Source organism: Cupressus sempervirens, chromosome 10, assembly GCF_028749045.1.
Source record: "Cupressus sempervirens isolate cs-2001-9-10 chromosome 10, ASM2874904v1, whole genome shotgun sequence".
Taxonomy (NCBI): domain Eukaryota; kingdom Viridiplantae; phylum Streptophyta; class Pinopsida; order Cupressales; family Cupressaceae; genus Cupressus; species Cupressus sempervirens.
Genome location: NC_143127.1, coordinates 128,408,669 through 128,435,371, shown reverse-complemented (window position 1 = coordinate 128,435,371; position 26,703 = coordinate 128,408,669). Strand labels below are relative to the sequence as shown.

Below are 26,703 nucleotides of genomic sequence, written 5' to 3'. Positions count from 1 at the left end.
ACCTTTGGGGGACGTGGTTACACCTTGTCTAGTTGATAGCTTATCATTTGCATCACACCTAGTTATCATCCATTGCCTGTATATTAAGGCACACCTATGATGTATTCGTCCATTATCATTTGATCATTATTGAGATTCTCATTGATCATCATCATCTCTCTTATTTGTGTTATCTCTTGAACTTCTAGATCTTGGTATTTTCATTCATTGCCTTGGGAAACTTCTTACATGGTATTAGAGCCAAATGAGCATTTCATTGCATACCCATTGGAAAGCATTTTGCCGCTTCTTTTAGAGGACCACGATTTAGATCTGGGATCAATATTTATTTTGGGAGTATTTTGAGCAAGATCAAACCTCACCATTAATTTCAGGTGGCCATTTTGATGAATTTTGACTATAAACTTGCCTATATTTGGCAAAAGTCAATTTGAGGCAAAATTCGAAATTCGAAGTTTTTAATTCAAAATATATTCCAAAATTCTTTATTTGGATCTCCATTAATTTTTTTGTCATTCTTATTTTGTGCAAAAATTTGTTTTGCCGGATCAACTTGTTTTGTCAATATGATAATTTGTAGGAATCAAGTCGACAGGGTGTGACTTGTAGTCAGAGAATCAAGTCAGGATCGAGTTGTCAACTCCCGATCTGACATCACATCCAAATTGGATATTACATCTAGTTGGGCATACATTTCACACCAGATGAATTGGCATTCATCGTCAAGTTGATGACTCAACCAAATCGCCCAAACTTGAGTCACTTCCAAATTGGCTAACATCTCAAGTCGACATAGTAACTCGGTGATTACTCACCCTTTTTAAAGTCTTCAGGATCCAGGTTTAAAAAAGGTGATATCCATAGTTCATTGGGAATGTGGGACTAAATAGTCCCACACCCCTTGAGCAAGCCTTCACCGTGTTGCCCACCAACGCAGTGTCGCAACCCTACGCCAACTTCACCATTGAGCAATGCATTTCTTCCCTCCACTAGTGACTTCGACTCCACCTAGGCATGTTGCCATACTTCCTCTTGAGCACAACAATGAAGATTATGCAATATCTCACAAAGCCATGATCAGTGTGATCATCAGTGAACAAAGCATTGATCAAACATCGTGCTCTCTTCACCAACTCCGATCTAGCAAAGCATTCCACATCACAATTCGAGCTTGCATTACCTGACTAACATTGCTAACACCTTGAGCCTCATGTGGTCTTTGCATCCCTCCACAATATATGCAAGTATTGATGCAATCTTTGCGAGTCGCTGAGTCATCCCAAAGAAATGAATCGCCAAGCTCATAGATAATTCACCCACATGCCCATTTTCTAAGCACAATGTCCAATTAGAACATTTTGCCCTCTGCAATGTAAATTGGCATCATCACTCGATCACATCCACGATCTCTACCTAACCTCGCTAGCCTTCTCCTTTGCGATCTCAACCCTGCTTCCAAATCGGTGAGTTCTTGAGCTCGTTGCCAAAGCTGAGTTCACTAGCGACTAGATTTAAACATGAGCATTTGTTTCTGAGTAAGCATGTGACTCCAATCAACACGGAGATCTGAAACTTGATGTGCCCAACGCACATCCAAACATTGCAGTCAAAGACACATTAAAACACCCAATCAATCCTCTACTAACATTAGATCATCGAGCAGATCTGATTTGCGCTCCTCACACCACAAAGTCAAACTAGCATTTTTATTTTTATTTTTTTGCATTTTTATCAAAAAATTAGTGTTAAAATTGATAGTAGTTTCGCTGTTAGTGAGGCAACTTTTTATTTTTGATTTGATAGGTGGTGAGGCCTTCAAATTTAACATCATGTTTACATTATCAATTGGCTTCATTTAATTTGATGACCTTTTGATTGTCATGAATAAGTTGTTTTGTTTCAAAGTGACAACCATTCGACTGTCAAATTTAGGCATATGTACTTGCTAACGTCATCGGTTTTCAAATATCAGACCCCTCACCATTTGTAGTAGTCCGATTTTCGGAGGCCATAACTTGGTCATCTAGGCTCTAAATCGAATGCAATTTTTTTCAATTTGACCTAAATCTCCTGAATTTTTCGATGGTGCAATTACTTGCAGCTTTTGGTGGACAATTTTTTCAGAAAGTGCAGATTTTAGTGATTGTACCTATCCAATCCTTGATTTTGTAACTTCAGAGGCTTTGTTCAAGGACACATTTTCAGGTGTTGTTCTTGTGGAAATTGCATAGCTTTTAGAGAACAATCCAGATATGCTATCATAGTATAGTCTTCTTTGGATGAAAATTTCACTTTCAGTATTTGGCAAGGTTGTATGGGGACATGGGTACTCAAGTACTTAGGGTACGCATATGGGTGCGAGGTCTCTTGATTGCTCCATTTATGGATGCATCTTGTTTATTTTTGTTAAAGCATGTAGACTCGATCAAACAAAAACACTCTGAACTGTATATATATATACACATCAATATGACTTGCATACTGTTATGTACATATACAAATTGTTCATTTATATGTTCGATGTTATTTTGATATTATTCATTTATTGGAACTATATATATATATATATATATATATATATATATATATGTATATATATATATGTATATATATATATGTATATATATATATATATATATATATATATATGTATATATACACACACACACACACACACACACACACACACATATCAATATGACTTGCATACTGTTATGTACATATACATATTGTTCATTTATATGTTCGATGTTATTTTGATATTATTCAAAATATGTTTGATGCATTCCATATATATTTCATCGAGACAAGTTCAGATATATTTGATATCATTATCGACATGTTTGAAGATGCCAATCATTGTCTATTCATATGTTTATCGGTTTGTTTGAATAGTGTCAATTTATCATTATCGATCATGCAAGTTCTATGCCGATTTGTAGTAAATAATACTGGCAGAAGACTTCCTCTTAAGAGACAAATGAATCATATAAGCATGAATAAAGGAGAATCAATAAAAGCATTTTTCATAAGAATCACAAAATTAAGAGATCAACTGTCATCAGTTGGATACAAAATTGACAATCAAGAGCTATCCCTAATAGCATTAGGAGGACTACTGAATTCATGGGAACCATTTGTACAGGGTATAAGTCCGAGACCTAAACTTCCAAAATTGGATTGATTAAGATCTAATTGTCTTCAAGAGGAGTCTAGAAAAATGACTAAAGGAAAACAAAAGCCTATAGATGAAGACATTCATGTTGTTAACACCAACTCTCATAAGAAGGGCAAGAAGAAGAACTTTAAAAGAAAAAGAAATTTTCACGGAAAGGGATCATCCAAATAGAAGAAAGACCTGTGTAAAATCCAATGTTTTAGATGTGATCAATATGAACACTATGCATTAAATTTCCCTAATTGATCAAAACTTCAAGCCTCATTTGCCAACACTGATAAGCCGAACATAGATCAAGATCTTGAGAAGTTTTCTTTCTACTCAACATTGTCTAGTCAAGTGTCAAACAAATCCAACATTAGGATAACTGATAGGGATCTTCAAGGCACATCACAAGATATCGAGACAATCTAGAGAGTATGCAAGTAGAAACGAATGAGGAAGTAACAATTGGGGATGATTCTGCATATTTTGTAAAAGGGATTGGAACCTGCGCTATCAAATTGAAATCAGGGAACTCTATACAACTCCCTAGAGTACCATATGTACCAGGTATTAAAAGAAACCTAATATTTATATCAGCCCTTGAAGATGATGGATATAGAGTTACATTCATGGAAGGTTAAGTACTAACATGGGCAAAGAATTCTACTATAAAGAAGGCTCAAACTATAGGTATGAGGCAAGGATTGTTATATGAACTTTGCACTAAATCAAACCAAGCTCTTATTCATGAGACCTCAGATTCAAATGAAATATGACATCGAAGATTAGACCATATCAACTTTCGTGCCCTAACCTCTATGGTGAAATTAGTAACTGGACTACCTAAATTAAGTCAATAAGCCATATCAACTTTCGTGCCCTAACCTCTATGTGAAAATTAGTAACTGGACTACCTAAATTAAGTCAATCTCATAATGTGTCTTGTAAAGGTTGTGCCTTGGGAAAAAGACCAAAAGTTCATTTCTTAATAGTTTGAGTAAAACTAAAGATGTGTTTGAATTAGTCCACTCTTACTTACGTGGATCCATGTCAATACCATCCTCAGGAGGATTTTTGTAATATGTAACCTTTGTTGACTTCTCTAGAAAGACATGGATATACTTCCTTAAGTGCAAGGAATTAGAAGAGATCCTTAAATTTTTTGACGAACTCAAAACAATCATTGAAAACTCTTCAGGAAAGAAAATTAAAATTCTTAGAACATATAATGGAATAGAATATACTTATAAAATATTTAAAGAATTTTGTACAAATGCAGGGTTTAAGAGGGAGTTCACAATTCCTTACAACCCTCAACAAAATGGGGTTGTTGAGAGGAAAAATAGGACTATTGTAGAAGCTGCTAGGGCCATGATATGTGATAAAAATTTGAGTATGTCATTTTGGGCCGAAGCATCTAATACAACCACATACATTCAAAACAGATTCCCTTGCTCACATTTGGACAACAAAACTCCCGAAGAAGCCTTTTTAGGTATAAAACCAGACATTAGCCATTGAGAATATTTGGTTGCCCAGTTTACATCCATGTACTTAAAGAGAGAAGGAAAAAAATTAGAATGTATTGGAAGGAAAGGAATCCTTATTGGTTATAATAAAACTACAAAGGGTTGTGTACATACCTAGCCAAAAACAAATAGAACTTAGTAGAGATGTCATATTTGAAGAAGACATGCTTTAAAAAGAGCGAAAGGTTCAAATGAGATAGAGGTTTGTGACACACCTAAAACCATAGAAGAGGTTCCCACTCCTAAGATTCAGAGGGAGTACCCAGATGAGACTACAAGTGAATATGAGACTCCTCTAGAGATTCAAGAAGAAAATCTTGACAATAATCCCAAGAGGCCACTTTGGGCAAGGAAGATAATAGAAGGAGATCAATTTGCAGCACCTAAAGGGACATTCAAAGAAAACAAAAGACCTTGCAAATTAACATATAATGCTTTAATGTGTGAAATTCTTGACTCTGAACCTACTGATGTTTTTGAAGCTACCAAGCATCAAGTTTGGAAATATGCCAAGACAGAAGAATATCAATCTATTCTAAACAATGATGTTTGGGATATAGTTCCTAGGCCAAAAGGGAATTCTGTAGTTTTATCCAAGTGACTCGTCAAAGTAAAACATGTTGCAGATGGTAGCATTGAAAAACATAAAGCACGATTTTTAGCTAGAGGATTCTCTCAAAAGGAAGGAATCAGTTATGAAGAACTTTTGCGGTAGTTGCTAGATATACCTCAATTAGAGCAGTAATAGCCATTGCAGCTGCAAAAGCTTGGAAAACTCATCAAATGGATGTGAAAACTGCATTTCTAAATGGAACCATTGAGGAAGAAGTATATTTAGAGCAATCTAAAGGTTTTGTGATTCATGATGCAACTTCCTATGTTTGTAAATTGAAGAAAGCTCTATATGGACTTAAACAGGCTCCCCGAGCCTGCTATGAGAGTATTGATAAATATCTACTGTGTCTTGGATTCTCCAAGAATGATGCTGATCCAAATCTTTATTTTAAAGTAACTAATGGTGACATGTTGATATTAATCCTTTATGTTGATGAGCTTCTGATTACAGGAGAAGACCACCTCATTAATCAGTTTTAGAAGGAATTGGCTTCTGAATTTGACATGAAATATTTAGGCAGTCTTCATTAATTAGATTGGAACGACGACAGAAATTAGGGAGCATCTTCTTAAATCACGAGAAGTACACTATTGATATTCTAAAAAGGTTTTGAATGTGGAACTGTCGACCTATGTCAACACCTATGGAAACCAATCTACATAAACTAAAACAAGCAATAGTCGAGTCCAGACTTATAGATCCTACTCTATATTGACAAATGATTGGATCTCTGATTTATCTTATGAATACTCTACGGGATATCTGCTATGTCGTGAATGCCTTGAGCTAGTTCATGTGTGAACCTCGAGAGATACATGTTGTTGTTGTGAAGCATATATTGATGTACCTTCAGGGTACTATTGGGTATGGACTTAGATATGAGAATACCAATTTGGAACTGCATAGATACTTAGATTCTGATTGGGTCGGAAGTGTGACAGACCGGGAAAACACATCGGAATGTTTTAGTTTGGGATGAACTATGATCTCATGGATTTGATGAAAGCAATCTCCAGTAGCTCAAAGTTCAATTGAAGCAGAATACATTGCATTCACAGTGGGAGTAAGAGAAGCAATGTGGCTTCAAAAATTGCTTGTGGGACTGTTTGGTGAGTCTCTGAAGCCTACCATCATTCACTGTGATAATCAAAGTTGCATCAAATTATCTGTGAATCCGGTATTTCATGATAGATCAAAGCATATAGAGATTCCCTACCACTATGTAAAAGACATGGTAGAAAGGAAAGTAATCTAGTTGGAGTATATAAATACAAGCGATCAAACTGCTGACATTCTCACCAAGCGTCTTCCTAGAGTGAAAGTTGATCACTTCATAAAGAAACTTGGTATGGTTGAAATGTAAGTTTTTGAGATAGAGTCTCAAAATTGTAAATTTGTATTAATATTAATAAAGATGTTTAAAGTGTAAACTCTTTTGTCATATGTGTGACTCTATGACTTACGGGCCTGTTCTATGTACATTATTGAAAGGTCACGATCTTTTAATAATGAATTATTGACTCTAACATTATAAGGTGGCGACTTTATAATAATTAGATTACTATCATGATGGATATCATGAGACTTGATATTAGCTGAAGATCATTATGTTTCTTTATCATGGTAGATATTATGAGATGTAATATCTATGGATACACCATGATCTATTATGGTACACATCATGAGACTTGATGCCAACAAACATACCATAACTTATATGTACATATAAGAAGAATATCATGAGACTTGATGTTCTTAAGCATATTATATCTTTTGATGTCATGAGATAGGTGATATCACTTTTACATATAAAAATGAACTTATTGAAATATATATCTTTTGTCTTCCCTAGCTAAGAGGGAGTGTTAAAGCATATAGCTTCGATCAGACAAAAACACTGTGAATAACAAATTTGAACTATATCTATCTATCTATCTATCTATCTATATATACATATATCAGTATGACTTGCATACTATATATGCACACTGTTCATTTATATGCTCAATGCTATTATGATGTATATTTATATATATTTCATTGAGACAAGTTCACATATATTTGATATCATTATCGACATGTCTGAAGATGCCGATCATTGTCTATTCATACGTTTAAAGGTCTGTTTGAATAATGCCGATTTATCATTATCGATCATGCAAGTTCTATGTGCAGGGAATGCACATTATTGAATCGGTGCCTATACTTACTAATATCATTAGCATTTGTTAAGTGATAACTATCTATGAATAGTTACAGTGATGAATGGTCATGTCTCTATTTAGAGACATGCTCATTCACCCCTGTACCTACTTATATATATATATTCATTCAAAGGAACTCATTGTTGCTGATATTGAATTCAATTAATATCAAGCAAAGTCTGAATAATATACAGATCGATGATTGGAAGCATTTCTTATTTCTCAATCTTCTGTGCCTTCATACGAAATTCTTGCAACATACCACATTATATATATATAAGATCAAATTTGAAAGGTTCAAAGCATTTAGTCGTAGATTTTTGAGAAAGAAAATTTATACAAAATCTGATATACACTTAGTAAAACTATACAATTTTCATTTCTCTTTTGGGGGGAGGGCTTTTCCCATGAGGTTTTCTCTTTCTCCGCTTTATTAGAGATTGCATTGCACATCTTTTGCACTTGTAGTTTGTACATGGATACCTGAAAAGGCATAGTAGTTGTAACCCATCTTGCATTGCCATCTACCTTTTGTAAGCTTAAGTGCATTCCCCTAAGTTGCACTTAAGGGGGGGTGTTGGTGTAATTAAATATTACTAATTACACTTTACTTAGGATAATGCATTTTCCTATTACTTGTCATTGAGACATCTATGAGTTTTCATTTTATTTTAGCAAATGGTGTAGGAGAAATCCGCTTGCACATAGTTGTTGTCTCACACCTCTTTGTTTGTGAACTCTACCTTTGTGTTCATAGCAAATTATCATCCTCTGATTGTCGCACATGTTGCACATACTTTATTGCACAATGGAGGTTGATCCATCTTTGGTGGACAGTTACACCTTGTCTAGTTGATAACTTATTGTTTGCATCACTCCTAGTTATCATGGATTGCCTATATATTGAGGCACATCTACGATTATTCGTCCATTATCATTTAATCAATATTGAGATTCTCACTCGATCATCATTGTCTTTGTTATTTATGCTATCTCTTCTAAATCTTGACATTTTCAGTCATTGCCTTAGGCAAATTCTTACAAAAGGTAATCATTGTTAACCATTTCTATTTCTCATATCTTGTTCACTCCTACTTTATTTATATGCAACATCCTTAAAAAAGTTTCAACCTCAACTAATTTATTTATGATGCAATTGTTAAATTCTTGAAGACTCTTGACTGATTTTTTCTAAAATTAGCCATGTTTTGAATTGAAGAATTGAGTCCTTGAAACATTGCCATGTGTTAGTTGAAACTTATATATGGTTAGACATGGTGTCCTTTTCCCCCTTCTTTATTTGACATTTATATTGATGAGTTGGAGGGGTTTCATCGGGAACACTCTCATACTAATGATGGCTGCTTTCTCCACCAGGCTTTGGTTTCTATCTTGCTATTTGTTGATGATGTTAGTTTGGGGAAGACTTAGGTAATGGTTTTCAATTGCCTCAAGACTTTTCATCTTCTTCAGAGGGGTCAAGGTGGAGTTATCTTCCTCTTACACCTTCCTGGGGGTTAAGTTCTCTAACCCCCAGTTCACCTCAAGACCCGCCCTCCAGCCGCGCATCAACAAGGGTTATTAGTCCTTTGGCCCTTCCTAAGAGATAGTGCTTCCAACATCACTTCCAGAACATCACATCCAAGATGAATTTGATGGATTCTTTGATCAGACCTACTATACTTTATGGTTATGTGGTTTGGGGGTCATAATTACTAGAGTCTGGTAGGGCCTATGTTGAGTGGGTTCATATTTTCCTTCTCTGACATATCATTGGGTGCAAGCAGTTTATTTCACATAATGTAAGCCTTGTGGAGTATGGGACTCACCCCTTAGGGCTTGGGGCCATCTTTAATCTTGTTTGGTTCATGCATCACTTCATGGTTTTGCTGATTACAGTATGGGTTGTAAGCAGTACTCGTACCTCACATACTGCTCATCTACGTCTACTGTTGCCTTTGTTTCTTCAAGTAGGAGCTGTGGTTGGTTTGCCGAGGCTTCGTTTCCCTTGGGTTTGTCAGGATTGAGATAGATCGTCTCTCTCCCTTCCAGCTCTTGACACACCTAACCACCTCCTCCTACCCATATAGGAGTTGTACAATAGTATCACAAACATACATATATAGGCAGTTGATTTAAACCACTTGGGTTAACCCTCGTGGGGATCTTCGCCACAAGATGATGTTTTATGCTGAGAACCTTCTAGAGCTAAAGGACAGACTCATTGTCCGCTTTTCTTATTTATCACTCCACAGGTTACATTCTCTTCGAATCCCTCGCAGGTCCTTCAGAGTGGGCTTGCATTGGCTTTGCATTGAGACTGATGATCGAGTTGACATAGAGAACATATCTTTTCAGTTATGTGACATCTGGGAGATTGAGATAGAGTAGCATTTCATCTTCAGGTATCCTATTTACTATGAGATTTGTGGGAGGTTCTGCTTCCTTTTCAGGGGTGTAGAGTCTCTCTCCACCTTTTTCAGGTACACTATTAAAAAATGTCGAGCACTTTATTTCGGGAAGGCCGGTAAACACCGAGACCATTATCTCCGGCTCCAACATCCTGCCAGTACGCAGTCTTGTCAGCTTATCACCACCTTCCCAGGTCTTGGGACTGCATGTAGTACCAAGCGTCAGCTTGATCCCTGTTCTAGTTATTTCAGATCTGTGAGACCCCATAGGAACTCTTTCTAGCAGAAGCTTTCCATGCAATCTTCCAGTTCTTTAGCTTACCATTCTATCTTGGGATACATCCCTGCTGCTCTAGTTTTGCAGTGGGGTTTTGGGGTCTTGTTTGGGCTCCTTCCACCTCTTTTTTTTTTTTCTGTTGTTGCCTGTTTTCTCTTGTTGTAGTTGTTTTCCTTTGGGTGCCATTTGGTGGCCCTACTATAGGCAGACCTCTTCTATTGTTTTTGGCAGTCCCTTTGAACCATTGTAGTCTTTTGTTGAGCATTGATAAATTCCTCTTATCATAATGTACTTGTCTCTCATGAGTTTACCTTTGCATGGTCATTCAACATTACCCATCCTTTTCTCTAGTCCAGAGATCAACAATATTTGATACTTTTAACTATCACATTTAAGAGAGTTTAGTCTATCTGTTTCTTAAAGTGCCGCTGGTCTTAAAAATCATTAAATTTAGGAATCCTCTTGTAAAATGGCAGCATTCTTCAGATGCAATCTTGGGCAAGCTAATATTTATTAGAACTTTGAGTCTGGCATTGGGGAGGAGAAAGCATCTGAGTGTAATTGGTGTAAGGAATACTAGTGTTTTGTGTTATTTCACATTCTTCAAAAGGGTCAACATTATTTTTGTATGGGCTTAGATTGTCATAAACTTGATGATGTTATCAATATGGCACTTTGAGGTAGTTGTTGAACAAATTTGATACCCTGCAGGGCACACTGGTTTAGGGCAAAACAATTTGCACCTTTTTTTTTGTGGATTACGTTAAAGGGCTGAATTTTGGTATTCAAAGAGATGCAACTCTGGTTATCTTCACAGTTTGGGTAAGTAGATGCCATTAGTAACAGCTAGCCTTCTATAATTGAAATAACACATCATCCACAATTTCCTATTGAAGTGAAGCTATGCACATAGAAAAAAAATCACATCCCCTCTTAGACCCAAAGGTCATTTAACCACTAAGTCACGTGTTTTCACTGCCTCTTTAATGCCATGTCATTAACAAAAGAATTAAAACCATCATCAACTTCACTTAAGAAACCTACTTGTTAAATTAAAGGATTGCTGCAAGTGTAATGGCACTGCTGTGTAATTGGTATGTGTTTTCCAAATGCAACAATCACTTACATTTATGTTGAGTATAAGCCATGAATAGACATGTCCCTTTACGGGACGTCTATTCGTTAATCAGATAATTAATATAATAATATATTTAATCATTCATAAATATCTACACACACACACACACACATATTTATATTTCTCTCTTAAATTTATATCTCAATTATATCTCATATAATTACATATATGTTTATCTGACAGAAGCTACCAAACATCAACCCTCACTCTTAGCTAGGGAGGATAAACATGATACGCATTACACCATTGGTAATATAGGTATGGCAAATTTTAAAGATATCTTTGATCAGAAGATATCCACCATTTTGATCACATATGATATCAAAAGTATTGACCTTCAAAATATGAACATATGATATTCATCAAAACTCTGAGTAATGGTCTTTAGGATATCAACACTTGATATTCACCATGTACTCAATAAGGCAATGGTCTCTAGAATATCAACATATGATATTCACCATTTTGATATCACATTTGAGTATTGGTCTTTAGAATATCAATATATGATATTCACCAAATATTCTTCGAGTAATGGCCTTCAAAATGTAGAGATGCAAGATATTCACCAAGTACTATGAGTAATGGTCTCCAGAACATCAAGTTGCATGATATTCACTAAGTACTCTGTGTAATGGCCTCCATAACATGAATTTGCATTACATTCACCATGTACTAAAAAATGTTTATAAGGTATTTGCACGCATTCTCATAATGCGTACCATATAAACATCTGCCATGCAAAGTATAATCCATCATGATCTGCATAGACATCGTAAGGTATCCATCATAATAGAAAATTAAGTTATTGTAAGATCGTTACCTTTCAATAACTTTTGCAAATACAAGTGACATGATTTGGAAGTTGTCACTTCCTCATGATGTACACAGGGGTAGGCCCATTAAAATCATATAGTCACAAGGTATATTCATGAATCATAGTTCTCTTGATTGCTATAATATATTGATCACTAGAGAATCCATCTCAACATGGTCTGCTCCCTCTGAATCAATATGGCCGAGATCAATGAAGGTTATCCTCTATCTACTCCCTCTAATTCAAACTTGTCTCTAAAGGAATGCCAATCTCCCTCTGAATCTCAATCAATCTCCCTTTTTCTGTAAGAACAATCTCAAAGAAGAGATCAAGGCAAATGATACTTATTGTTGATGTTTTTTGAATCTGCTGCAAATGTAATGGCATTGCTTGTTTGAGGTATATGTTTTCCGTATGCAACATCCTCTCATTTATATTGAGCATAGGTTATTGAATAGACATGTCTATTCAATAATCAAATAATTAATTTATATAAATTTAATTATTGTTATATATATATATATATATCTCACATATAATAAGTTTATATCTCACATAGAATTATATCTCATATATAATTACATGTATATCCAAAGAGTTATCCAACAGAAGCTACCTAACATTAACACTCCCTCTTAGCAAGGGAGGATATCCGACAAAAGCTACCAAACATTAACACCCCCTCTTAGCAAGGGAGAAACACGAGAAATATTACACCATTGGTAATATTAAGGATATCTCAAAAGTTTTCCACCATTTAATATAGCATACTATATCAAGAGTATTGATCTCCAGAATATCAACATATGATATTCATCAATTTTTCAAACTAGGGTACGATATCACAATTGATATCAAGGGTCTTGATCTCCCAGAATATCAACATCCGATATTCATCAAGTACTCAAAAATAGGTTTTATATCACATTTGATATCAAGAGTATTGGCCTCCCAGAATATTAATGATATTCACCACTTACTCAAAACGTTTAGATATCACATTTGGTATTAAGAGTATTGGCCTCCTAGAATATCAATGATATTCACCACTTACTCAAAACGTTTAGATATCACATTTGATATCAAGAGTATTGGCCTCCCAAAATATCAATGATATTTACCACTTACTCAAAACGTTTAGATATCACATTTGATATCAAGAGTATTGACCTCCTAGAATATCAATGATATTCACCAAGTACTCTAAGAGTAATGGCCTCCTAGAATGTTGAGATACAAGACATTCACCATTTACTCAATTTATTTTATCTCATAATACAAGTTTATTGTAAAATTGTCACCTTACAACAACTTCTCCAAATACAAGTGACATCATTTGGAAGTTGTCACTTCCTCATGATGTACTCAGGGGGTAGGCCCATACATAGTCACAGTCCTCTTGACTGTGACAACTTATTGAACTTTAGAGAAACCATCTCAACATGGTTTACTCTCTCTTAATCAATAAGATCGGGTTCGTTGAAGGTTAACAAAATAGCATCCCCAGTCTTCTCCCTCTGTTTCAAGGTTGTCTAAAATGTCAACCTCACTCTAAATCTCAATCTCCCTTTGAACATCAATTTTTAGAGTTCTTCATTCAATATTGCTTTTGATGAAGTGTTAGACTCCCGCTGAATTTGATATTAGTCATCAATGTCCTGCAAGAACATTCGCAAAGAGAAGATCAAGGCACATATCTTTTTATAGTAAAAAAAAATTCCTTGAATAATTATTCTCAATAATGATAATATATTATTCAAATAAATAAATAAAACATATTCTACTTATGTACCAACCAATAATTGAATTTCACAGTAATATTATTTGAATAGATTTCATTTCAAATAATAATAAATATAATACTTAATAAATAAATTAAATTGGGAATTTCCATATTCCCTATATTACATATACTCAAAACATGAATATTCAAATATTCATTATAATTAGAAAGTATATTTCTAATAGTACAATTAATATTCCTATTTATAATAAGGCATAATCATAACAATATAATTTGTTTAATTAAACAACTTACCTACTCACTCCATCGCCTGTACCTTAATTTTCTGTCCCCACTCATGTCCATGATAATGACCACCACTTTTAACTTCAAAAACTTCTTCCGATAAGACATTGCGTTTTTCATTTCACTAATGAAATTTGTCTATCAACATTTGAATCTTTAACACTATAGATAATATTATGAAGAAGAAACATTAGCACACGTGTTTTTAGGAATATATTTTGCATGTAATATTGAAGTTGTCTGCATCAAGTTTTCCGATCCACATTGGAGGTCAATCCTCTCTGCTTCTGTGACACATGAGATGGCACATCAAAATTATTTCTTCTAAACTTCCTTCGATTTGTGGCAATCACAGAGTCTTCCTATAGTGGCGACATTGATGAAGTTTGACTTCCATAATAGAGAGTATGTGAATAATTTTAATGATGTGATGTGAGAGAAAGAAAATGTGGAGTTTGTATCTAGGAGCTCCTCATTCCGCGCTAGAAGATATCTCTAATCCATGCTTGCCACAACTTGTCATTGCCTACAACACCACATTGCAAAGACATGCTACGACAAACTATGGGAATGGAATCAACAAAAATTTCATTACACGTAAGTCTCAGAAGGCTTTGAATGCAATATGCCTCTGTGCATTACTAAGGGAACATGTATGTCAAATCTTTGACAGAATGTCTCTAATAACCGGAGGTTACTCTGGATTGGAAAAGTTCAAATAACCCAATAGTTTGCAATAAATTATTTTAGGCGGTCTCGAGCTCCCTTTACAATTTTGCATATGACGAAACAATATATGCTCATGTCAAAAATGGATGCGACATCTTCTATGATCTGATAGCACTCAAAATAAAACACTCTTATTTCATATAGAGAAAGAAATATATCTTCACAAACAGTCACAATATTAATCGGTGCTACAGTAGTATCATTTTTGTAGATAATGTAAAATTCAATTTTCCTGCATGACAAATCCCCACTAATTTTATCTCATCCTGCTCAACTACGTGAATTGTCCTTGCATTCTCCATGCTTTCTATGATTACACTTGCAACCTACTCTGATACCATGTTGATGTTTCTTGGATCTGCTGCAAATGTAATGGCATTGCCTGTTTGAGGTATATGTTATCCATATGCAACATTCTCTCATTTATATTGAGCATAGGTTATTGAATAGACATGTCTATTCAATAATCAAATAATTAATTTATATAAACTTAATTATTGTTATATATATATATATATATTTCTCACATATAATAAGTTTATATCTCACATAGAATTATATCTCATATATAACTACATGTATATCCAAAGAGTTATCCAACAAAAGCTACCAAACATTAACACTCCCTCTTAGCAAGGGAGGATATCCGATAGAAGCTACCAAACATTAACACTTTTAATACATATAGAATTACAAATAAGAGGCTGACTGCAATGAATAGGTAAATATAATACTCAAGGAAAACACTTCCGATAGAAGCTACCAAACATTAACACTTTTAATACATATAGAATTACAAATAAGAGGCTGACTGCAATGAATAGGTAAATATAATACTCAAGGAAAGCACTTTCTGTACATAAACATCTTCGATGCAATCTTTCTTGATTCGTCCTCTTGATACTAATATCAATACTTCCTCTAATTTATATCTTTTATATTTTGAACACATTTGTTAATTCTTTCACATTATTCTAATATTTTAGAGAATTCTTAATCTCAGTCATGCTGGTCAAGATCAAATGAAGATCATTATCTTACATACCAACATTATAAAGATGATAGAAAACATAGTCATGTTAGTCAGATCTCCCATTATGACACTACCATTTGAGTCAATCTTTCCATACATAAGATTTTATTTTAATTAAAAAATATCACTTCAAATATTTTTAAGGTCATAATATCAAATAAATATTATTTCACTTATATCTCTACATATAAGGCGACAAATGAATAATTATATAAAACAAATTCATAACATAAAAGAGTTTCATTGTACTTACATCCAATCCTTGTGACAGTCGTACCCTCTTCAAAATATATTGAGGTCCATATATACAACGACCGTGCTTCATATCTTCATATACAATGATAACAATAATCTGCAAATTATCGTTACCAACAATATTACTGTCATATATTGTATATACTGTCTAAACATATTTCACACATATGTCTGCCTTCAGTTGTCTACACTGATATTGCCGCACCAATAGTTCAATGTTCTCACAAATATTTTAGAAAATTGACATGCTCGGATTGTGAAAAACATGAGTGGATGTCAATGTATTTTCCAGATAGTCTATCATGCACCTGTGAATGATTGACATATTATCTCGCAGATATCTTCCACCTCAATTTGATGCATTCAGATCTTTGACATTGAGGTGAATGGAAATTTCAAATTAATAGAAAACTATCGTGCATTGACAAAGACAACAGTGAACTTATGCATGTTGTAAAGTTTCTGCAAATTCTGTACCTTTTCAAGCAGACTTATAGTCTATCCTTGGTTGCTGGAAATGAACTTCTAAATAAACTGAAGTATGAAGAAGTTGTTTGCTATTATCTTGAACTGAAAGTTATTTATCTCTGCAATAAGTTGACTGGGTATAATTGCTTGAGGGAGCAGACTTGTACTTGTGTGTCCTCAAACTACAACAACACCCTCCCTAAATATCATGACTAAAGGGTATGTCCCTCAAAGGGACATGACCCTTCCTAAGTCGGCTCAAACCCCTCTCCTAAAAATTGGCGACTTAGCAAGGATGGTTAACAATAATCAGCAACTAACACAATGTTAAGTTAACATTAATATTAAACAATCTTAGAAGTCGCCGCCTATCACAAGAGGTGTTTGTTATATGTTTAATGCCTTCAAATGATATTAAGCAAGAGAAGATTAGGTGCGTTTTGCACTCTTAGACTAGTAGGTTATCACTGTTACAAACTCAACACTCCCTCTTGATAATCATACTGAGAGATAACATATCTAGCATCATGAATTATGATGAATGAGCATAGATTGATACTCTATATTTATTTGAATCTTCTCAAGCAAATGGCATCATGGAATACATGATACAAGATCATATAACTATCTTGTGATATGATTCATCACTTGTACTAGTGATGTCAATATTGCACATAATGCAACACACATAGGATAACATCCAAAGAATGATTAAATTCTTCATTTATCCAGGTTGTGACTCATAGGAATTGGTAATCCTATATCACAACTTGATCTTGAGTTAAGATCTACCAAAACGCAGGATAAAGACTGAAGAATGAATTCTTCCTTTATCCAAGTTTTGATAAATAGGCATAGAAATGCTTATTTCACAAATAATTTTGAACTCACCTAGATCTAACAGTAGTTCTCTATTGTTCAATACATTATCTGAGGGATCGTCATCTCTCATAATGTCATTCACAAGTATTCATTATCTTAGAGATCGTCACCTCTTATATAATGAATACAGATGGTGTAGCCCATAATAGTGAATAGCCTGATAAATAAAATTATTTTATCAATAATTTAAAGAACATAAATGGATTACAATTCAACGATACTGAGTCTTCTCCTAAAGTGATCTATCTTTACTCTAGATAGAGGTTTGGTGAGTATGTCTATTGTTTGATCTGCAGTGCAAATGTATTCTAACTTTACATTATTCCTATCTACCATATCTCTTACATAATGGTAAGGAATTTCAATATGCTTGGACCTGTCATGAAAAATTGGATTCACCGAAAGCTTGATGGAACTTTGATTATCACAATGAATAATCATAGGATTCATAGCTTGCCCAAATAATCCCACAAGTAACTTCCTTAGCCAAACTGCTTCTCGAGAGGCCATTGCTGCTGCAATGTATTTGGCTTCTGTGGAGCTGTAAGCTATTGAAGATTGCTATCATATCTAAGATATCATTGCTGATCCTAAGTTGAAACAACATCTTGAAGTACTTTTTCTTTCTTTAACACTTCCACCCCAACTGAGTCAGTGAATCAATGCAAATCTAAATCAACTTTCTCATATTTGAGTCCAAAATTAAGACTGCCTTGTAAATATCTCATAATGTGTTTAATTGCAACTAGGTGAATCTCCTTTGGCTCATACATAAATTGGCTTAAGGCATTAACAACATAGCAAATATCTAGTCTTGTATTTATTAAGTACATAAGGGACCCAATCATCTGTCTGTAGAGGGTAGAATCTATGGAAGGTGATTTTGTTACTGCTTCTTTAAGTTTATTTAGATTAGTCTCCATTGGAGAAGACATAGACTTGCAATTCCACATTCCAAATCTCTTCAAAATATCTGATGTATACTTTCCTTGATTAAGTATGATACTATCGGAATTCTGCTGTACTTCTAGTCCCAGGAAGTAATAAAAGAGTCCCAAGTCTTTCATCTCAAATTCTTTAATTAGATCTTTCTTGCATTGATCTATGAGATGATCATCACCTGTTATTAGTAAATCATCAACATACAGTATCAGAATTACCATATCATCTTTATCTCTTTTATAATATAAATTTGGATCAGCTTCATTCTTGGAAAATCCTAAGCCGGTGAGATACTTATCAATTCTTTCATACCAAGCCCTTGGAGCCTGTTTAAGCACATAGAGAGCTTTCTTGAGCTTGCAAACAAAAACGTTAGGATCATGAGTTTCAAATCCTTCAGGTTGCTCCAAATATACTTCTTCTGCAATCTTTCCATTTAGGAATGTTGTTTTTACATCCATTTGATGTATTTTCCATCCCTTCGATGCTGCAATTGCAAGGACTACTCTTACAGAGGTATATTTGGTGACAGGAGTAAAAATCTCTTCATTATCAATCCCTTCTTTCTGAGAGAATCCTCTGGCTACAAATCTAGCTTTATATTTCTCGATGCTACTGTTAGTAGCATGCTTTATTTTAAATATCTACTTGGAAGAAACAACAAATTTTCCTTTAGGTCTTGGAACAATTTCCCAAACATAATTTTTCATAATAGATTGGTGTTCTTCTGTCATAGCTTCTTTTCAAGCTGTATGTTTAATAGCATCTAAAGAATTGGTTGGTTTTGTTTTGGATAAATCACTCATGTTTGCTGTATAATTAGAAAATCTTTTAGGTCATTTGCTTTCTTTGATTGTTCCAGAAGGTGCATCAAAGTCTTGTGCTTCCTCGATTGTTTTAATGGCCCAAAGTGGTCTTTTCTTTGAATTTTGAGTTTCTCCAAGATTTAGATTTTGAATTTCATCTTCAATTTCTTCTATGTTCTCCCTCTGAGACTAAGACTCACTATTTCTTTCACAACTAGGTAAAGGAGAAGGTTCTTTAGAACTTAGAGCTCTTTTGAATGCTAAATCTTCTTCAAAAATTACATCCCTACTAAGTTCAATACTTTTCTGTCTAGGTATGAAAATCCTATATGCTTTAGATGTTTGACTATACCTTACTAAAATACCTTTCTTCCCAGAGGGTTTTAACTTAGTTCTTTTTTCTTTTGGAACATGGATATATACGGGACACCCAAAAATCCTAAGATGACTTATATTGGGTTTAACCTTAGTAAATACTTCTTCAGGAGTTTTATCTCTAAGGTAAGGATGCGGGCTTCCGTTTTGAATATAGACAGCAGTACAAGAGGCTTCCGCCCAAAGATAATATTCTAGATTTTGATTAGATATCTTAGCTCTAGCAGCTTCTATAATTGTTTTATTCTTTCTTTTTGCTACCTTGTTTTGTTCTGGATTATAAGGAACGGTGTACTCCCTCTTAATTCCTGTTTCTCGACAAAACCTTTTAAACAAATCTGAGGTGTATTCCCTTCCATTATTAGTTCTAAGAGTTTTAATTTTATGTCCTGATAAGTTCTCAGTTAATGTTTTGAATTCTTTAAATCTCTTTGGGTTTTCATCTGATTCTTTGCATTTTAAGAAGTAAATCCATGTTTTCCTAGAGAAGTCATCTATGAACAAAATATAGTTCCAGAATCCTCCAAGAGAAGGAACAAACATAGGTCCACGTAAATCTGAATGAATTAATTCCAAAACATTATTTGTTTTTCTAGTGCTATCATGAAATGGACTTTTGGTATTCTTACCCAAAGCGCACCCTTTGCATATGCTTGAGTGGCCTTTATTTAGTTAAGGTAACCCAGTGACCATCTTCCCCATAGTTGATAAGGTTTTGAAACTTAGATGCCCTAATCTTCTGTGCCATATTTCATTTATGTCTGCAGCTTCATGAATTAAGGCTTGAATAGGTCAACTAGATTTTGAATTCAATTCATACAAATATCCTTTTCTTTGACCAATCAACTTCACTTTCTTAATAGAGGAGTTCTTTGCCCAAGTTATTACTTTACCGTCTAGGAATGCAACATTATGCTCATCATCTTCAAGTGCTGTAACCGAGATTAGATTTCTTTCTATTCTTGGTACATAGAGTACTCCTTTGAGGAGAAGAGACTTTCTTGATTTTATTTTCAAGGTGCAGTTTCCAATTCCTTTGATGAAATGTACTGGATTATCACCAATGGTAACTTTGCCATTAAGCTTTTCTGAAATAGAGTCTAGTGCTTCTTTGTATCCCGTTATATGTCTAGAAGATCCACTATCAATTACCGATGCTTTACTTGAGATTTCATTTGATAGTGATGAATACAATACACGATTCTCGGGATGACAGTTATCTTCTTCCCTAGTAACATTTGTACTGTTCACTTGCTGTTTAGAATTCTTAGGACAATTAGATGTGTAGTGTCCAAACTCTTCATATCTGAAACACTTTATCTTGGATAGATCTTTCTTGGGTTTGCCATTATTTTGATTTCCCTTTTTCTTCTTGCCTCATAGGAGTTTGTATTATCTTCCGTTTTTAGTTTCCCTCCTTTCTTTAATTTTTTGGATTCTTCTTGAAGACAATCCCCCTTAAGTCTGTTGAAGTCAGGAAGTTTATCTTTGGCACTTATTCCTTATGCAAAAGTTTCCCATGAATTTGGTAATCCATCTATAGCCATTAGTGTTAATTCTGTGTCACTAATAATGGTTCCTATACTTGACAGTTCATCTCTAATGCTAGCAACCCTTAGGAAGTAAGAATTCATTGATTCTCCTTTCTTTATTTGTATGTGATTTAGTTGCCTTTTCAGTGCAAGAACTCTAGTTGCATTGTTGACCTCATATGCATTTAGTAATGCATTCATCATATCAAATGCTGTTTGATGTTTTGTAAGCATGGGTACGATTTCATTTTTTACTCCATCTAAATATGATTTGAATGACTCTCCTATTTCCTTTGCTCCAGATAGATTTATGAGGTTTAACTGGAGGTTGCTTGGATGCTTTATCAACAAATTGTTTTACATCATTTTCTTCAAGAATCATCATGATTATGAATTTCCAGGCATCAATGTGTTCTTTCCCATCAAACCTGCCCTCGGGTTTGGTTGTGTATGCCATTGAAGGTAGGAGAAAGGTGCTAGATATGTTTAAGGTCTGATTACTTAAATTTGCAGAGCCTAGGTTTGACTACGAGAGCTCTGATACCATGTAAAGTTTTTGCAAATTCTGTACCTTTTCAATCAGACTTGTAATCTATCCTTGGTTGCTGAAAATGAACTTCTTAATAAACTGAAGTATGAAGAAGTTGTTTACTATTATCTTGAACTGAAAGTTATTTATCTCTGCAATAAGTTGACTGGGTATTATTGCTCGAGGGAGCAGACTTCTTGTACTTGTATGCCCTCAAACTACAATAACACTCTCCCTAAATATCATGACTAAAGGGCATGTCCCTCAAAGGGACATGATCCTTCCTAAGTTGACTCAAACCCCTCTCCCAGAAATCAGCGACTTAGCAAGGATGGTTAACAATATCAGTAACTAACACAATGTTAACATTAATATTAAACAATCTTAGAAGTCACCGCCTATCACAAGAGGTGTTTGTAATATATTTAATGCCTTCAAATGATATTAAGCAGGAGAAGATTAGGTGCGGTCTGCACTCTCAGACCAGTAGATTATCACTGTTACAAACTTAACAGGTGTTGGCCCAGGGCCTCTATGAAACCCTATTTTGGAAGTCCTCACGACAAGGAAGATTGTCCCTTTTGTTCCTGAAGACAAAGGTAAATCTTGTTCAAGATATAATATCAACATGTCATCTCCTTTCAAATACAGCTTGATATTCCCGCAGCTTCTGTGGAAAATATTCCGCTAAGTCTCGAGCCATCAGCTTTGGACAAGCAATGCAAGGTATTTGTGCCTTAATTTTTCCACACGTCGCATGTCATCCTACTCGATATTGGGTGAAAGAAATGAACTCCCGTGTTCGGTGAAATGTTGCTTATGTCCTCGGTGTCTTTGCATCACACATAAAAGAGCAAAGCATTCACGTGATAATTTACCATATGGTACTATTCATTTATTCTAAATTCATTGTTACTTTCCTTGGCATTCCTCAACTAAATAAATGTGCACTTCGGCAAATGATATTGATCATTAGACCACATCTTCCAGATTTGTTTGAATCTGAACTATCCTCTGCAATTTAGTTGAACGACAACGATCTTCTAAATGGGAAGACTTCTACATATGAATCTTTTGATTTACGTCAATGATCTCTTAATATATATATCGGATGACTTGACTGTAGAATTCCACCTTTATTTGGCAATAATCACCTATATATATGTGATGACTAGGATATAAAAACCTTCCGTTTTAAAGCAATGATTTCTAAATGCAACAATCACTTACATTTATGTTGAGTATAAGCCATGAATAGACATGTCCCTTCATGGGACATGTCTATTCGTTAATCAGATAATTAATATAATAATATGTTTAATCATATATATATATATAAATTTCTCTCATAAATTTATATCTCAATTATATATATGTTTATCTGACAGAAGCTACCAAACATCAACACTACCGTTATAGTAATGCCTTTTATGCTGCTTGCTGCCGTATGCTTAGTGGTTTGTATCTGGCTTTTCCTTCATTATTGTATCACTCCTCATATTATATTTTGAATCTCCTATCAAGTGTAACAGGAAGTTAATGCCAATCCAATTCAGGGTGCTGCTGAAACTAGATAAATAATCACATCTCACCTTTAGATGTTTCAATTACCAGGTGCTTAATCCCTTATGCTTTGCACACAAGTAGACATGCTTTCACTATAAATAGGCCATGCATATATCATATGCAGCAGGCATTAACCTTGTTTTTTCAAGCGGTTTTCAAGTATGCGTATCAGATATTTTTAAGATTTTATTGTGCAAGGTAAATATGTTTTATAAGGAGGTTGGCTCGGGTTTAGAGGATTCTTTTCTTCCATCATTGTGTTATGGAAAGTCTTGTGCAGTTTATTTGATTGCTATACAGAAACAATTTCATAATTTGTTTTATTTATTTCCTGTACACTTTTGTAGGGACCATTAGAATGATGTAGTCTGGGATTCAAAATGCCAGATTAGTATTTCTTTTAGATTATTAATTTATTCCTTATAGTTTGGTTTTGGCATATAAAAGTTATACATTGTTAGGGTCAATCAAGTGATCGGAAGACAATATTGTATGATTTATTTTAGAGTTGAAAATGTAGGTCCAGACAACTTTTCACTTCAGTTCAAGCCTCCTGAAGAGAAGATTTTTGAAGCAAAGATAACTGATGTTTTTCATTATGGATATACTATTGAATCCAATATTGATGGGAAGCCATTACGAGGTCTATTGTTCTCGTATAAGCCAGGATTTGCTCATGCTGTTCATGCTTATCTCACCAGGTGAAATTGCTAATTCTGCCTGATGCTTTGTGTAACGTGTGACATACATTCAAAATTTAAGACAATATTTTTGTGAATATGCTTAAATGATATGTCATTCATACTGTTAGTGGCATTTTAGCATAGCTCTGATTTAGATTCTCATAGACATGTTTTGCTATGAAATTCTAACTTAATTATCATTTTTAGGAAACAACGTGCCTCAGAAGCTAGTGCTGTGAAATCGAGTGAAACACGAAAGCCTAAATTAAAGATTGCTCGTGCTGTTAAGCAGTCTGTGAGGAGAGCAGATGGACAAGCACACACAGCTACAGATGTAGAATCTATGGCAAAAGGGAATCCTGTGGAGCCACTCGTCTCACCATCAAATCGACCTGTGGCTTCATCAGATATGTACCAGCAATACATGGTTAGCTTGCCTTGACTCTTGGCCCTTCTCAACTATATCAATTTCTGAGAGTTTCTGTATTTTTAACTATATGCTGGTATGTATCGTGTTTATTTATAATTCTCTGAAGCCAATTCACCTTATGACAATGTAAATAGAAACAAGTTTTTATTGTCTGAATTGTATCACATATGTTAGTAAGAAAAATATGGCGAAGATGAAGAAAACTGTGGAGTACACTATCTTTCTTTAGCTATTAACTTATTAATTATGAGGGTTAGAAACAGCCTTGTCCACTTACAACATGCAGGAATACTACTCTGTATAAGCTTGTATGCCTTCCTGCTCCTCTTGCATGCAGTCCTTCCTCCTTGTCGCTCTATCTTTATTGCTCACAGACCTCTAGCACCTTTTTTGCATGAATGCTGCATCTGTGATCTCCTCCTATAGGACATCGTTCTTGTTGCTCCACATCTCTTCCTTTGCAGGCCCATCAGATACTCTGTCAACTGAAGTTGGACTACTGTTACAGCATGAGATTCCAATTCTAATATGTTCTTGGGGAGGACAGAATGGTGGCCTCCGACATGATATCCAAAGGGTCCTAGCACTTGACCATGACCTTTTGTCAACTGTGGAATACAACATTGCTGAAAATTCTAGAGGAAATTTTGAGAGACAAGTTTAGACAATTTTTTATAAGAACATATCTATAAGTGTGAACAAATGGCTTTCTTGAGAAATGTGTCATTATTCTATGTAATTGATGAAGTTTCCTTGTCATCTTGCCTTGATCAAGTTGAAAATGTCATTGCCAATTGGTTTCACTGGAAATGTGCTCAATCATTTTGAGTTGTTGAAACTTGAAATCATCTGTCATGCCTAAGTGTTAAATTGTTGAACTATTGGTCTTTGTTTCAAGTAATCTGGAGTCAACTTTAGTCATTTTGAAGTGTCATAAAATACCAAAGTTGAGTCATAAATGATTTCAGTTTGGCAATTGGCCTTGGTTACAAGTAATCTGGAGTCAACTTTAGTCATTTTGAAGTGTCGTAAAACACCAGAGTTGAGCCATAAACAATTTCAGTTTGGCAATTCTGTGCATAAATGTCTAAATATCCGCCTGGATTGCTCCTGTTAGATATTTATAGCCCGAGTGGAGTTCTTCATGTTCGCAGTTTTGCAAAGTTGCAAGATGGCTCACAAGCTTCCCACACAATATGTGTTCTCCTTCAGGAATTTGACAGTTTAGAGCAGCATTTTAACTTGTTCTTTCTGACTAAAGGTCAGATAATGCATGTGGAAAGCAATACCAGTTGATAATCAGGTGTAGTTGCAAAAATATAATGCAACTTGCAATTCATTAAGTCACAATTCACACTTTACAGTTTCACATGGTCACTAGTCGATTTCCAAGTTTGTTTTGATTAAATTTGGCAAAACATTAAAATACATTATCAGTCAAATTGTTCGTTGCCAATCCAGTTTTAATATTAATTTACTTTGGCAGAAGAGTTTAAGGGTTCCAAGTCAAATAATTGGAATAAGTTTGGAAGTTTTAATTAAAATTGGCAAGTTTAAATATGTCCATTAATGAATCAAATTGCAAGTTTCCAATTCAATACTCAATTTTACATGGAAAGGTTGTGAGTTACACAAAAGTTCCATCATGCAAAATAAAGGGTATAGTTAAAACAATTTATTTTTATATGTCGTTATGTGGGAGCCAGTTGGCATATTTACGACACATATATTCTTGTTAAAGTTACAAACTGCAGATGTATTTCCATCTCCCAAGAGTCCATAATGTTCATGCACTAAAGACAATATTGAAGGGGTGGACTTAATTGCAGTCATACAAAAGGTTCCATAAGTTTGTACATTTCAGCCTTCTGGATTCCCACAAGTCATTAGATAGAAACTAAATTTTGTCTTTATTAAGTAGAAGGGAGAGCTTGATGCATCTGAACAAGACTTAAAAACTCAGCTTGTGCTCCCAGTTTTTGTTTCTGGCCCATTCATCTTAACAAACACTTACGTAAAATATATAAAAACCTTGCAGACTTATACTTTGTAAAGGTACCTCTTCAAAAAACTCGCAATAAAATATACCAAAATAAAATAAATAATGATAAATTATAATGCAATATAATTACAAGTCAAGTTTAATGATACGTCAAGAGGCATGCGATAAAGAATTGTCATCCTCAACATAAGATATAAAATAGAGAGAAGTTCATTTCAAAGCGGATATAGAGAAAGGAAGAAAAGAATGGAAAGATGTGAATCGAGAAAGAATTAATGGGATGGAAA

General features: G+C 34.5%; 1 protein-coding gene across 2 annotated transcripts in view; it reads left to right on the top strand.

The window, feature by feature from the left end:
- The window catches only part of LOC149532957 (uncharacterized), a 125,812-nt gene that overhangs the window by 95,342 nt on the left and 3,767 nt on the right, over positions 1-26,703 (top strand). For both annotated transcript variants that reach the window (XM_089807295.1, XM_089807294.1), the window contains exons 9-10: positions 23,822-24,002; positions 24,192-24,411. In XM_089807295.1, coding sequence (XP_089663421.1) covers positions 23,822-24,002; positions 24,192-24,411 — 401 coding nt within the window. The remainder of the gene's footprint in view (positions 1-23,821; positions 24,003-24,191; positions 24,412-26,703) is intronic.